Source organism: Nanorana parkeri, unplaced genomic scaffold (assembly GCF_000935625.1).
Source record: "Nanorana parkeri isolate BGI_ZX_2015 unplaced genomic scaffold, ASM93562v1 scaffold213, whole genome shotgun sequence".
In the NCBI taxonomy this organism is placed as follows: domain Eukaryota; kingdom Metazoa; phylum Chordata; class Amphibia; order Anura; family Dicroglossidae; genus Nanorana; species Nanorana parkeri.
Genome location: NW_017306481.1, coordinates 1,655,094 through 1,671,066, shown reverse-complemented (window position 1 = coordinate 1,671,066; position 15,973 = coordinate 1,655,094). Strand labels below are relative to the sequence as shown.

Genomic DNA, 15,973 nt, shown 5'->3' with positions numbered 1-15,973 from the left:
TATATATACATACACATACATACATACATACATACATAGTCATATATGTCGTGTTAATCCTAGTTTGCCAGTCAGTCACACAACTCATGGAACTTTAGACTTCAACTAGCATCAGAAGTATTTGGCTGGCTGTAGTAAAGTATCATCATCCCTAGAACAGTATTTATGGTATAACATGTTAGTCAGGTGTCCACCTTACCCAGGAGGTAAAGGCTGCGGCCTCTCCCACGTCGTAGTTCTTGTGTTGTGATCAACGTAATAGGTTCGACCATGAGGATCCTTCCTCTGTTCCCATCTAAAAACAAACAACCTGTTATTGGAGTTAAATAATTAAACAACTGATCTGACTTGTAAAAATGAAATAATTAATTTGAAATTAATTAAATAATCTGACTGGTTGCTCTGGAGGACACAGACAATTCCAGACATTGCTATACACCTATTCATTAATTTTGCAGCACACACTGCAGACAGATATTAAATGGAAAAAAAAACCTCAAAACAAACATTAATGTAGTCTTAGAACTATTAAAAACAAATATAAATGTAAAAAATAAATGTAACTAAAAAACTGTATTAAAAGGAGAACTATGGGGTCAGGGCTTTTCCCCATAGTTCTCCTTAGGGTAACGGGAGGACACAAACTAGCGTCCTCCCGTTACCCTAAGCTCAGTATACCGCGAGCTACAGCTCGCGGTATACCGAAACGCCGCAGCCGGAGCGGATCCCGACGTAGATGACGGGATCCGCCCAGCTGCGTGAGTGACAGCTGGCTCTGCCTATCTAGAGGCAGAGCCAGCTGTACCCGCCCCCTCCCCCGTCCGTTCCGCCAGTCAGCGCTGGCAGATCGGAGCGGGGAGAGGGGAATCCAGCCCCTCCCCCTGTCACGGCAGAGAGCCGTGACAGGATCGAGAGGTGAGCGAACCTGGTATGTGTTCGCTCACCTCCCGATCTACTGAGCCGACCTGTGACAGTCTCATTGTCACAGGTCGGCTAGAACTATGAGGTGAGTGGAAATCACTCATCTCATAGTTCTCCTTTAATATCAGCCCCTTCGAATCGCGTGTGAAGCAGCATTAGGAAGGGTCAGTACTGGAATGCAAACAAGCTCTGCAGCAATGTACATGTGCTGATGTCCTCACCAGTGTGCTGCTTGTACACGATCTTTTTCAAGATGGGGTGTGCCCAGATCCTGCTATATCTGCAGTAGAGTTCCTAGACCTGGCTGCACTGTCTGGCAAGAGTGCCTGGATAATAAAACTGGCTGCACTGAAGTAGACAAGAGTGCAAGTTTTATTTTTAGCTGCGTTTTTTAACTGTATGCCTGGAGTTCACCTTTAACCCCTTCATGACTGAGCTTGTTTTTAGTTTCTGTTCGTAAATGACTGACACACTTTTGACATTTTTGCTGTGTGATTCTTCCACGTCAGTAATATACTTTCTTACAAAGTGCACCCACACATATTATATATTGTTTTTTAGAGGACAGATAGGGCTACATATTTATATCACATATGTGTGTCTAACGCCTCACTTAGGACAAATAAAATATAAAAAAAGAGAAAAATATATAAAAAAACCACTTTTTTCCCAGTTTTGATTTGTAGTATTTTTTTACAACACCAGCACAGCTAAAAAAATGCAATAAATACATTCATTTATTTGTCCCTTATTTTATTTTATTTTTTACACATTTTTTTTTTTTTACACTTTTCACTTTTTTTAAACTTTTTTAAACTTAAAAATTGTATTTGATTTGTTATGCATTGATGTATAATGTATTGCTGGGATTTGAAGTCCTCTATAGCTAATGGTATATTAATACCAGCAGCTATAGAGGAATACAAATCCCAGCAATACATTATACAACAATGCTGAATGGCAAATGGCTATAGAAGACTACAAATCCTAGCAATACATTATACAGCAATGCAGAACACCACTATTATTCTGCATTGCTGTATAATGCATTGCTGGGATTTGTAGTCTTCTATAGCCGGTGTCATTCTGCATTGCTGTATAATGTTTTCCTGAGATTTGTAGTTCTCTATAGCCGATGGTATTGTGCATTGCTGTATAATGTATTGCTGAGATTTGGAGTGAGTGGCAGAACTACCAGGGTTGCAGTTGCGACCGGGCCCCAGCACTGCACCACTAGCCTAAAATCATTCGTCTGTATTGTTTTAGAAAAACGGTCACATGACACTAAAAACTAAAAAAAAGGCATCGGTAATTGGTTTAGGCGAGTACTTGAGGAAAAGTATTGTTACTCGTCCTTGGTCTGGAAAAAAATGGTATTGGTGCATCCCTACAACAAGGCTGCCATCCTTTACTATGGACATCACTAATCTGACATAGTTGTGCAGGTTAGATGTCCAGGCAGATCAGCAGCTGCATGTTTGTTCCAGTGTCAGTTACCAGCTATGTAGAGCCACATGAATGGGGTTAAAGCTTCATAAACAATTCAGTAATGACAGTTCCTATATTTTTACTAGACAAGTTTTTCTTTTTAAGATACCCAGAGACATGAGATCATGATTGCCTAATTTAAGAGTCTTTGGTCAGGTGCCCATTCATATGGGTAGCAACAGACATCCCAGGATAACCAAATGGGGAAACGAGACCCATTGATTGGTGGATTTTGTTTTGGCTGATTTATATTGTTTTCCCTGGGACAAGTCCAAAACCAGGGGCCTTTCTGTCATTCTCCTTCCTTCAGCCCCAACAGAAATGTGCACACTTCACACAGACAAATGTTTATAGAAACGTTTTCAGCACTTGGCAATCAGATGTTTATGGAATAATAATTTTTTTTTAAAATACCTAAAAAGCTGAACAGTGGGGAAAGTAATCTCACATATCAGTTTATCACACAATACACTTTGGGCCAAGATACCAAACAATGCACGAGGAAAACTTCACAAAGTGTGTTTCTTATGGTTTAAGGAAGTCTTTCTGGGATAAAGTTGAAACAATAGGATTTTTGTACTCACCTCTCCCTGGAAAATAACAATCTGGTCAGAGATGTGTCCAGACTCAGATACTCCAAGCAATAAGCCAGTTCCAGGGATGGTTTTTGAAGGTTCAGGACCTACTTGAACTTCTGTAACATCTGGACAGTGAGAAATATGTTGTACAACAAAGCCTTTGCTGACTGCTCCTCTAGCTTCAGTGACGTGCACCACATCAATTAGGAAAGAAACTGTCTCTTAACTTGGGAGTAATAGTAGAATGCAACTCCTCTGGAGCAATATCGTCTGATAAGGACTTGAGTGACTCAGAATCAGAGTCTCTGTGACCAATACCTTACTGATGCCTAGGGGAAAATCAGATACAGGCTCTGCTTGAGAGGGCATAGGAGCACACTTATGTCCCCTACAAACATAGTCAGCAAATAACTGGGAAATTTAGGTCATAAAGTCCTGCATGGCCATAGTAAAAACTTCAACTGAGAGGACAAACTGAGCCAAGGCAAGCTCCGAAGATGGGAAGTGGACACTTGGTAGAAAGTGAGCAGGGGGCACCCAGTACATCGGTACTGCCCCCCCCTTCCCCCGTCTACAAAAAGATGTTGCAACTGCAAAGTTGTTAGGAAATGTACAGGCTCAGTTTATGAGGCAAAGCCTAAAGTACTTATGAAAAAAAGGTACAGTAGGTAGCAAGCAAGGGACCAGAGAGTCAGGTAGCCAGAGGTCACTATAGGCAGGCAGTAGGAATGGAGTGTAGAATAAAGTTCGACGTGGCATTTTGCAACAGGGGAAGATGTTTACTCTAAACCAGGGGTAGGCAAACTCCAGCCCTCCCAGCTGTGGTGCAACTACAATTCCCATTAGGCATTGCAAGACTGACAGCCATAGGCATGACTCTTGAGGCATAATAGGATTTGTACCTTCAGCTGGAAGGCCAGAATTTGCCTACCCCAGATTTAGAGGAAGCCCCTGCTCTAAACTGTATGACAATAGCACAGAGAACAAGCACGCAACATTCCACCCAGCACTCGTCAGCGCTCAGACCCACAGCAAATCCTTTCAATGGCAAATGCAGCAGGAAATTAAGGCAACCTAAGGAAAAGATGAAAGCTCCTAGTGTTGAATCTGACTGGCCTGCTCACTGAGTCTTCAGGGTGGTCTGCAACATCCAGTACACCGGGGTCTGGACACTCCTTGGACACTAGCAAAAAGCTGAGGCATGCTGGCAGTGGGAAGGGATATACACTGTGCGGTCCCTACAGTATATTCTGCCAGTGTCAAGTTCTCCTGCAGGTGGCAGCATAACACAAAGGTTTATGACTTCCTTTGTTCCTCAATGGGCAAAAAAGAAAAACCTTTGTCCTATATCACTAAGCAGTACACATACACAGTAAAACTGTAAGCAACGCCTATTCTCTGTGGATATAGTAGAAAAGATGGCACCATATGTACAAGTCAATAGAAACAGATGACAAAAATGATAGCAGTTTGGATTAAATCAAGTACAGAACAGTGTCCAGGGTGGAGCAGTATACAGTATGTGATTTACTGCACAGTATGGGGCAGTCTGGAGTACGTCATGTCGGTATACCTGTGAATGGAACAGGCCTCAAGTTCAAGCGTAAATTGTGGTTCTCATAAAATTCACCTTCCATTTCTGGCATCTGTCCCAGTTTAACAATTACAAAATAAAAATGTAGAAAATGAAGGGGCTAATGATCAAGTGGTAACATGTAGAAATATGTTTGGGAAGAGCATGTGAATGCTCAGTGAGGTTTTCTAATACGTTTTAAATATCTGTGAGATGAAAGAACTGTGTGTTGTTTTCCCCATAGGAAAGGTAAAACTTATAAGTCATGGCTGCAAGGTGTAGTAAGATGGACAGAAACCTCAGGGCTCTTAAGGTAATCTGCATCTTGGGTAAAACAATCCTGTGTGAAAGGCATCAAACAGAAGTTAATGTCTATGTTCCATACCCATTCCTGGCCAGTGAAGTTGTACTTAGCAGCACCGCGAGTGTTTCATCACTGCCGTGGAACTAGTATTCAATCAAGAAGTGAAAGCTTCCATTGAAAGCTTCTCAAACAAGATTGCTTTGCTTTGCAACAGATTCTCTTTGGGACTGCTAAATTATTGTTCAGCAATATCCTTTTTTAGCACAGTTAAACAATAGCGAGAGGACAGGGTGAGCTCCCCGCACTGCAGACTATGTTCTAATAAATGTGACAGCTGGCTGCTTGGGGATCATTAACCGACTACAAAAGCTCAATCCATGCGCATACCCAGATGGTAAAGGTTCTGCAGTGCTGCTGGGCTGCTGTCTCACAGGATCCACAGAGGCAGTAACAGATGTTTGCCTGGTTTTCGCTGCTTCAGGACTCGAGCTGCCAGCAGCAGATGATGATGACGTGGAGTCCGCAGCCCTTATGGGTTCAGCTGCAGTGCTGGCAGCAGATGTGCTGCTTTCTGATGTGCCCACTGCCGGTACATCCGTTGTGTTGTTCGTTGAGTCTGTGCAATCTGATATGTGAGATCCTGCAGAAGTTGCTACAGCTTCATGGCAAGATGTGCTACTGGCTTCAGGTGCAGTACTTGTGCCATTAACTGAAAGTAAACAATGATTGGTGTCAAGAAGGAAAAGGTCTGCTTCAATGATAAATAAACTCTGCTTCAGTTAACAACTCTAACAGCTCAATCAGTGCACATTCAGACAATTACATTTTAGGATGCGGGTCTTTACAATTCACTAGCTGGTTACACAAAGTACAAGCTAAAGCTGGCCAGAAACCAATAGAAGAGTTTTCAAAACGTTTGTTTGATTTTCAACAACTTTTTTCTTTGATCAGTGACAAGAACATCAAATGTGCAGAATGGAATTTTTTTTCAAACAAAATTCAAAAAGTGAATGTGGTTTTCGTTCAGCAAACTTCATTCATTCCAAAATCGAGTGTTAACTCTAGGGATGCACCAATACCGGTTTCTCTGTATCGAGTACTGATATTTACCTTTCAGTACTCACCGATACCAGTACTTTCTCTAGGATGGAGCCAGCTTCCCAGGCAATCAGGAAGCCGGGCTGCGAGTCATTACTCACTGCGGGCTAATACGAGTACTCACCCATATACTTGGTATCGGCACCGATACTGGTATATGTGCATCCCTGGTTAAAATCAAACAAAACTTTAAACACCATTCAACAAAGTCACCGATGGCCTTATCAAATGTTCTGGTGAGATTAATTGTATGGACGTTCGTACAAACAACTACCAGTGTATGGCAAGCTTAGGCCTGTCTAAGTTTCAACAGATGAACCAACACTTACTCAAACCTGGGATCAACATATATATGGGCAATTAAAAGGAGTTTATCAGGCAAGAAGCATTTTTATTGAAAAGCAAGACATGGATCTCCTTAAGGAGATGCGAGATACAAGAAGTTCCTTTTAGAGAGGTGGCTGTATTTTTTTAGATTGAAAAAGTTTTATTACTGGTTATCTGATCATTTTAGATGAAGGTCATTTAGATTTAGCCTACATTCACATTGATTTTGTATGCAAATGGCATCCACCATATGTGTTGGTTGGAACATTTAGAACTCACTGCCATTGCTTCTCTTAAGGCCTAAAGTCATTACAAAGAATGTTTAATACAACCCAAATGCGGCAAGCATTGCTCAGATTGGTGCATCCTGTCATGGCACAATGCCCGACGAATATGTATGTACTGAGCTGTTTGACTCAGTATAGGCTTTCCTATTGGGCATTGGAAGGTGCTGAAAACCCTTTTCCAAATGCCCTCTTAGCATCCATGTAAATTTAGCCACAGTGCTTCATGGGATTATATGTGCATCTTTTTGAAAAGGAAATTCCAGAAAAGTGTCTTTTGGAAAGAGTAGAAAAAGGATAGGACCACTTTTAAACTTTTATTGCTGTATGCATCTCCACTGGGGAGATTTCGCCTCACTTCCTGTCCAGGTGACCACCTCTCCCTAAGGGGGTGAGGGGTTATCGAACAGAGATGCAGACAAAAATAAAAAAATAAAAACCTAAAAAACCTTTTGCTCTCTACTACAAAGTCATTTTTTATGCATTTCTGATTACCTCCATCATTGGGAATACACACAAAAATACATTGATAAATATATTTACAAAACCCGGAGACTCTTTTAGAGTGGCAACCCAGATGGTACCTAGCATATACAAAACCATATATAAAATACTGTTAAGTCCTTAATCTATGTCTTTGTACTGCTTGTGTGAGGAAAGACTCACAGATGAGCAATGGGAACAGAACTTTGGTTTCTGCCAAAGATCTAAAATGAGTGGTGCATGCATAGTACCGACACCCAGGAGAAGGCTGTGCTGGTATGAAAAAGCCACAACCTCCGCTAGGTGAGCTGAATACACGGCAAGGATTTTAGAAAATATTGGGGTATTTCACTACATTTCTCTGTTTTGAAGACTGAAGTTTGCTTTACCATGTCCTTTATTGAACTGGGAAGGGTCCACCTTTACTATCACCGGATCAATCTCAGTGTTGTAGCCGGAAACGTTGCAGCATCTATATCCCTTTAGCCGTGAAAAGATCTTGAAATTAACAAATGATTACAGGGAAACCTCCAATCTGACTTCAGTCTTTATGCAAACTTCTGGGAAAGGCAGTAAGCACATTAAACAAGCATGAAAAGGGACCTGGGGGCTTTCTGTACAAGACGTTTTTAAAAAAAGAAGCTATAGCAGCGGCAGAATGAAATGCAAAAGTAATGGACATTAAAATACAAAACGACTTGTATAGAAATTAGGGATGCACTGATACCGATACTAGTATCGATATCGGTGCTGATTCCGAGTATTTGGGCAAGTACTCGTACTCGCCCAAATGCTCCGATGCCTAGCACGAGTACTTGCGGTATCAGGAAGCCGGGCAGCGTGTAATGACGGTTTCGCGATTGACCGGAAGCCGGCCTCGTGAGGTAAGGTTACCTTACCCTAGTATGTGCAGCCTGCCATCCCCCGGGGCCTCTCCAGCGAGAATGCGGCCTTCGTCCGGTACCCAGCCCGAGCCGTCCAATCAGGAAGCCGGGCGCCGTCTAATAGCGCGATGCCCTGCTTTCTGATTGGCCGGGAAGCTGGCTTCATGCTCCCTCGTCATCTCATGACGAGAGCATGGAGCCGGTTTGGAGTGGTTTCTACTTTACAACACACACAGGGACCATGGGGAACAAAAGTAGCCCCCCTCCAGAAGGAAGGACAGTGTCAGCACAAATTCAGAGATTGATGATTTGAGGTTCTACAGCCCAGTACTACACAAATAAGATACAACTTTGTTAACAGTTAGGGTACTTACGGTAGATGTATTTTTAAGATTCAACTCCTGAGTTTGTCACTTTAAATTAGTGATTGATTCACCTGCAGTAAATGTTTGGTGAATGCCATATTCACTGCTGTATAAATATGCCCAAAGTGATATTTTCCTTCAATGACAGTCTGTATATTTATTAAATGAACATGGCAGGCCTTGCCAGTAACTGTGAATGACTGACATCTTGTGAGAGGACGCTCAGTGACCATACACACTGAGACCAGCAGAGGGTACTGTTTCTTCAGGTGACAAAGTCCTCCATGAAAGTAGTTCCTGTATGTGTTGGCTGTATCGGTGTGATGTATTTGATTCCAGAAATGTATTTCAACACTTGAGAACCAGGAAGTGGCAAACAAAAAGATGAAATCACTGCTTCCTGTTTGTCTCTCTGATTAGTCTGCTTCTGTATGACACAGCCATGGAAACATAGCTCAACTACGGCTACTCACACAGGGGTAGAAAATCATCCAACTACAAAGCATTGATCAGGTATAGTATAGCCAGCACATTTTCACCCCCAGGATGAAAATATTTTACCTGGTAAGCTGCCTTATCTACAACTGGCCATGGCAGCAGCACAGCATGTGCAAAGCGACTTAAAAAAAACAGGGACGGGTAACTCCGGCCCTCCAGTCGTTGTGGAACTACTTGTCCCATGAGGCATTGCAACACTGACAGTTACAAACATGGTTCCCAGAGGCATGTTGGGGTTTGTAGTTAAAGCACAGCTGGAGGGCCAGAGTTGCCCACCCCTGGTCTATAGGAACATTTACAGAGGTGAGAATACTTGCTCGCTAAGTGCAAATTACAAGACGCTAACCTTCCCAAGCAGGACCCTCCTAAAGGGAAATTATAACGGTCTAACGTAAATGTTATCTTTTTAAACATGCTTATAACATGATACTTTATATAATTTCTGTTTTATAACTATTTAGCCAATAAAACACACATGACACCGATTATTGACAAGTATTATGGGCTTTCTAAACAGAAAGTCGGCTTCAGCTCCTCAATCTGTGACCATATCAATCTCAGAGATGTGTGCAGACACGGAGGAGGACTGTGTCCCTCCTGCGAATCATTTAGCTATGTTATTGAAGCTGCTGCTATTGGGGTCTGTTCACCGCACAGGCTTTTTGCACCAAAGCTGTGCACAATTAGCCTGACTAATAAAAGGTTAAAAGGATTAGAGCTCTGGCTGCATGAAGTAAATATAAAATACTCATATGCCATAATTCCCCATTGAACACTGTGAAAACACTTGGGATGGCAACAGAATGTATCCAACTACAGAAGAGGGTAATGGAAGGATGATGTGTGTGGGCACTGTAATCGTGGTGGGACGGCAAATAGATGAAACAATGATGGAGCTAAAAAGAAGCACTTACACGGAGGAGCCTAGCGAGGTGCCCTTCTATTATCCAGAGTATGGATGGGATGGCGGTGGTGAAAATCGGCGGTCCCGGATGGTAAAAGAGCTGCGTCCAATTGGAAAATTGTCTGTCACAGTTTTCCAATTTGTGTTTTTTCTTTGTTCAGCTATCGGCAGGACACCTCCACCTGTCCACAACCGGGCTTAACCACGGTGGGGACCCACACAAATAAACTTACATCCATTCATCTGAGTGCGCCACACGCACACCTTCCAACCTTTTAAAAATGCTAGCTGCCTGGCTCACATTGTTTGGCTTTAATACTTTGAGATGCTAATCCAGAACAAGTACGCAGCTAGTGAAATCCAAAACACTAGATCTGATAAGCTAGACTTACTGGGTCAGTCATTTTGAAGGTCCTGAAGCCAGATTACTAGCATGGCAGCCAGAAAACTAGTAGTTTTCTAGTTTCTTTCAAAAGTTAATGGAGGTCTTCACCCCACGCCTAGGTTGACATATTTTCAGAGTATGTGCTCCCGTTCTGAGATCCTCGGGGATGACTGGGAATCTTAATGAGAACACAATGCCCTGACTGCCACAATCTGACATCGTCTATTATCCCACCCCTGACATTTTCCTCTGGCCAGCTGTCTGTGCACTCGTCCTGCAGGTCCGGAACATGAACACCTCTCCAACCAAAAGGGAAAGAAGGGAAGTGTTAAATAATTATATAAAGGTTTTAACCACTCCTCACCTTTCTGCTATTTGAATGGGCTTTTTCAAACCCTTTCACTTACAGGCTGACGGTAGTATGATAGTATGCTAGCATATCCTGAACTGCTGAAACAAACAAAATTCACAGGGAGAGGTCACAAATGAGACCCCATTTTGGTTAAGTGGGTTAAAGCAGAACTCCAGGAATGAGCTCTTATGGAAACATTGTAAGTCTCCATATCTGATCTCCGGTGGGCCCCTGGGGATAGTGAAAATCCCTGTAGTAGTCAGTGCTACATACAGTGATAGCCATGATCTAGCTGCAGCCCCAGCAGGTTCCCCTCTGCACACTGAGCACAGGGAGTCACTTGCTTGGCATCACTGCCATTTAGAGAAAGCCCTGTATTTTTTCTGAATGTATAGGAGGCATTCTCTGATTGGATCAGGTGGAGGTCGTGACAACATCCGCACCTCATCTCCACCTTAGCCATTCAGAAAATGCCTTGCGCTCATAAAAAAACACAAATACAAGGCGTTTTCTGAATGGTGCCGGTGTTGTAACTGCCTTTGCTCAGTGTGCAGAGGAGAAGCCGCTGGAGCCGCAGCCAGAAAGCCAGAAGAGACCAGCACTGACTTTAACTTAGTGAGGACTACTACAGTGATTTTCAGAATTCCCAGTGGCCCTTCTGATATCAGATATGGCTCCTTAAATTGAACCAAGCTGGAACAATGCAAGTTTCTATAAAAGATCATTCCCGGAGTTCAGCTTTTAGGTGGACCTAGCATTACAATTTGCACACACATCACCATTTCCCAATCATATTTTTTTTGTGTGAAAAGAACACCCTGCCATCAAGAATCTGCTGTTCCCTGCCTTGATCACATGCTTTCTGGTTATCAAACATTATTGTTGAGTCTATTGGTTTTAATCGTCAGGGAGATAACAGGATCAAAAAGACTGCCACTTCCACCTACATAAATAATACATGCCATACATAGAAACAGGTTTTTAACACAATAATATAAAGTAATAGGACAGTGTACATTAAGTTCACACATTTCACATGTGAAAAACATTAAAAAAAGACCACTGTTTCCCTTTAAATGGGGCCTGGCACACACAGCCTGTGTTGTTAACCGAGTCCCTGTGCTTCATAGTCTTGTGACACACACTTGCGCTGAAGCCAAGATGAGTTTGTTGCATAACTTCTCGCAATAAAGGTCCCGCATGAGGAATATATCTCTATATTCCTCATGCCACAAACACTTAAATCTAAAGAGCTTTGTTAACCGCTACCTGCATCTAAACTGGCTTTCACTGTCTTTGTGTAATATAAGCACTGCAATGCATTCTGTGAAGAAAAATATATAAATCTACTTTATAGCTGTGTAGATCTGTACCCGATTAACACATAATGGATAGATAGATCTCTACATACACACAATGCAAGAATCTTCTCCAAATCAGCATGATGTAATGCAGGGAGAACAGGAAAGAGTGTCAGACTGTAAGTTATGCCTTTTCCCATTGTAATGAAAAGATCAATAACTATCTCATGCAATACTTGCTGTTCATTATGAATCGTGCCCTGCTTTTCTGACAGATCCGAGTTCTTCTTTAATAGGGTACACCAAGAAGGTGCTGGTAAAAAAAAAAAAAAGTGGACAGGTGTTTGTTTTGTGTTATTCTGCAATCATACATACCAGTTCGAGTGCCAGCCTGTGCAGAGGGTGGATTTGGTGCTGGTGTATTTTTGGGTCTGGATGCAACATGAGAAGGGGAGCGACCGCTCTCTCCATTTGCTATTTGCGCATTAAAGGCATTCTGCTCTGTGTAACGGGATGCAGTTTCATTAGCTGTCCCGTTGGGAACATCACCGGCAGATCTTCAAAGGGGATATAAAAGACTGTTATTAATTTACAAGAAATGATATGTAAATACACAGTTAGTGGAAACTGAGACGCAGACAAACAACTCCTTTATACTGGATATGAAATGCTTGGCCCTCTGACACAACAGACACAGGTTACTTTTCAAAGCCCGGCTACACTGGACAAGTGATCCTTTACAAAAGTGAGGGGTACACCCCAGAAAACCCTACACAGAGTATGCACATCACTATCTCTTATCCCATTAGACATTTTAGACAGGCACTTTTGGCAATGCACCGGTGCTTACCACTGTGGACACTATAGATGCACTGATACCTATAATAGTATCGGTGCCGGAAACTGGTATCGGTGCATCCCTAATGGACACTGATCGTTTTAGCATTGGGTATCACCCAATGTTGTCAAAACCAGCTGGATCGGGAGCCTATCAATTCATATGTGGATACCTTAACACCCAAAATAAAGGAGATTGATGAAATAACCTTCTGTGCCCCCAATTTTAATCCTTCTGTGATCATCCAAAACTATAAAATTCCCCCTAATGAGCCATCCACCTCACTGCAAACACACTCTCCTTCAGTCACAGGTAAGTGACATCCAGGTACTTCAAGCATAACTCCAGCCAAACATAAAGAAGAAAAAAAAAATCAAAAGCACATTAAAAAAATGGAAAAAAGGTTTTTGCTTCAATATTCACTATTAATCCAGAGATTTCCCCCCCTATTACTTTGTTCTGCTGTTAGATGTCCTCCATCTGATGGCCAGCATCATTCATCCCCTGCTACTGAACCCAGGTAGTCCTGGACCCACCCCCAATCTATGACTGGACAGTATAAAGAGAAGCAGCACAGTGATGAGCTCTCTGTCACCCTGCTTTCTCATCCTATCAGCATGCATCTTCCTCTTACACTCCAAGCCAAGATTCAGGTGCTTGCATTAAATAAATTTAATGATTACAGATCTATAATTATTTATGTCTTTTAGATTTGTCCGAGTTCAGCTTTAATCATTCACCCGTTCATGAACACTCAGATCTGACAGACAGCAAGAGATTTTCCAAGTCACTGGACACACTCCACAAGCATTTATCTAATGTTCCCTTACTGCCCGGAGTAGCAGGATTGGTCCTCTCAATGCCCGTGGATAACAAAGTAAAATCACTGGGTTCAGTGACCACCTGAGCCCAGTCACATAACGAAAGAGTCAACATCACAAATAACTCCTCTCATACCCAGTTCGAGCTTCTGAAGAGGTCTCTCCATTCTCCCGAATCGCGTCTCCGTTCTGCTGGATTTCCACTAAAGACAGAGAAAGTGTTATCACCTTATTATGGATGTAGTCAAAGGTTTGCTCTATACTCAGTACAACATACAACTTACTGGGAGCAGGGCCTGTGGAATTACATGATGCCAGGGACTCGGGCTCTACAATCAAACCGTCTAAAATGACAGTTAATTCGCCTGTCTGCACCGTGCCATGTTTGCCATCCAACGAAAGCTTTAATTGCTCTTTTACCTGTTCCACTGCAAGACAATGTGCAAAGTAAGTAACAGCAAATATACATCAGAAAGAACAAGAAAACATAAACCATACATGTACATAAAGCACATACATGATCTGAATACAGTTACTTCATAAATAACATTTCCGAAAATATTCCTGTATTCTTGTCTCACCCTCCATACCATCATCACAGCTGACGGTTCTTCAATTACAGGAAAGCCTCCCCTCACTTACATCTCATGGATACCTTTATGTTTGAGTCTGAGAAAGCCAAGGGCTTGAATATCCCTGAACACATGCTTCTTGATAAATATGTTTGCTACAGATGCACAGGTTCTACGCCATCTTGCAAAAATAATCAAATACATCACAATATTAATGCATAATCTAAATAAGAAGAGTAATAAATTGTCCATTTCAGGTTTATTGACCCCATTATCTTCCTGAAGCTAGAAAGTACGATTAGACTCTCAAATGTTTTTTCAGTAATGAATTCAGATCAAACAAATGTACATTGCCCAGCAAAGCATTTCTTTCCTCAAGCACTTACAATTCAGAACAGCTGACTAACTCTCTTAGCTTGACTTCACTGGACTTCCTATCCAGTGCAAGACCGAAAACTGACCGCACAGTCTGCAGAAAATATCCTTCTACTAGCTTAGAGAAAGGAAGAGGAGAATGGATTGCCTTGCTGTGCCTGTGTGTTCGTGGAGGCGCACATCTTACTAACACACACAGAAGGGTGGCTCCATAGGCCCCTGCAAAGTAAACAAGCCCCCTTAAAGCAGGATATTAGGACCAGTGCTTAGGGTACCAGCTGATTCTGCAGGAAGCTTAAACTTTTAAACATCAATGAGTGGCATCAATTGTAAGTGATTTTATCAGCATTTGAAAAAACGTAAACATTTGGACTTCAATTCACTGAAATGTAAAACAAAGTTTGTGTATGTCCAGCCATAACTTATTAGTTCTGTAATGGGGAAGGATTAGAACCCCTATTTCTGCAACCCCACAAGCTCCCCTCACTTCCTGTCCTGCTGACATTTTACCAGACTGGAAATTAGGCAGTATAAGAAGGCCTCATGAGAGATCATTATTTCTGTGTCCATGTTGAAGATTTCCCCTCACTTCCTGTCTGGTGAAACTGTTGTCAGCAGGACAGGAAGGAGGAACATCTTTCTAACAGAGCCCCAGACAGCTGAAATCAATTGACGGGTTCTTAATCCTTGCCCACTCTATCCAAAATGTAAAAGTTTCTAGCTTGACGTGCACTGAAAACAGGTTTATGCAGAGTCTCCTACCCAGGGACAAACTTCTCATTGTATCTCCATGGTCAGACATCTGGAACAATTTGAAGATGGTTTTATTTTACTGGGTCGGGACCTGAATCTGACCTTAGACCCCTCTGCGGTTTCCTTTTTGTGTGTAATTCCTCTCTCTCCTCCTCAGTACTTTAACTTAAAAAAGACATTTCACAGTTTAGGACAGATGTAAAGGCACATATGGAGAAAAATTCAGCTTCTTCTCTCGTGTGAGGTACAAATAGCACAACAGATCTGATCTCATGTCTGGGACGCCAGAAGACATCACCAGCAGAGGTTCCTGGAGGACAAATGGCAATCATACAGGTAAAAAAAACAAAACTTCCCTGGTAACTTAATAAGGTGTTTGGGGTGCTTGACATCCATCCATACAGCTCTATATGGCTAAACAAGAACAGTCACCTGACATTATGACTTACGTTTAGAAAAGTATTATCAGTCACAGAGGCCTGAGAGGAGACATTGTGCCTTACTGGGGCCAGCTTTAAACTTTTTATAAGGGTAGTTCACGTTTAAAACAAATACCCTATGGAGTCCATAAACACCATTCCATAACCCTGAACTAATCAGATTTTACAAATTTGCATTTATGATTTCAATACCTGTAGGCCATTTGCGCAATGGGTGAAGGTTGCCCCTTAAACTTCTGATCGTTTATAAAGCTCAGAAGAAAGACAGGACATCTTTCTTCTGGGACAGGCTAAAAATCTGAACGACAGTACGTTCACTTACTTGAGCATTTGATGCTTGCACAGTGAATGCATATGTCATCCAGATCACCTGATGTCTTTTTTTTTTACCTGGGCATTAATTGTGGGAGGGAATTTTATATATATATA

At 42.1% G+C, this 15,973-nt stretch overlaps 1 protein-coding gene across 2 annotated transcripts in view; it reads right to left on the bottom strand.

The window, feature by feature from the left end:
- The window catches only part of WWP1 (WW domain containing E3 ubiquitin protein ligase 1), a 152,118-nt gene that overhangs the window by 34,642 nt on the left and 101,503 nt on the right, over positions 1-15,973 (bottom strand). For both annotated transcript variants that reach the window (XM_018555778.1, XM_018555777.1), the window contains exons 5-9: positions 13,689-13,832; positions 13,541-13,607; positions 12,121-12,302; positions 5,252-5,573; positions 200-295 (exon numbers count right to left, since the gene is read on the bottom strand). In XM_018555778.1, coding sequence (XP_018411280.1) covers positions 200-295; positions 5,252-5,573; positions 12,121-12,302; positions 13,541-13,607; positions 13,689-13,832 — 811 coding nt within the window. The remainder of the gene's footprint in view (positions 1-199; positions 296-5,251; positions 5,574-12,120; positions 12,303-13,540; positions 13,608-13,688; positions 13,833-15,973) is intronic.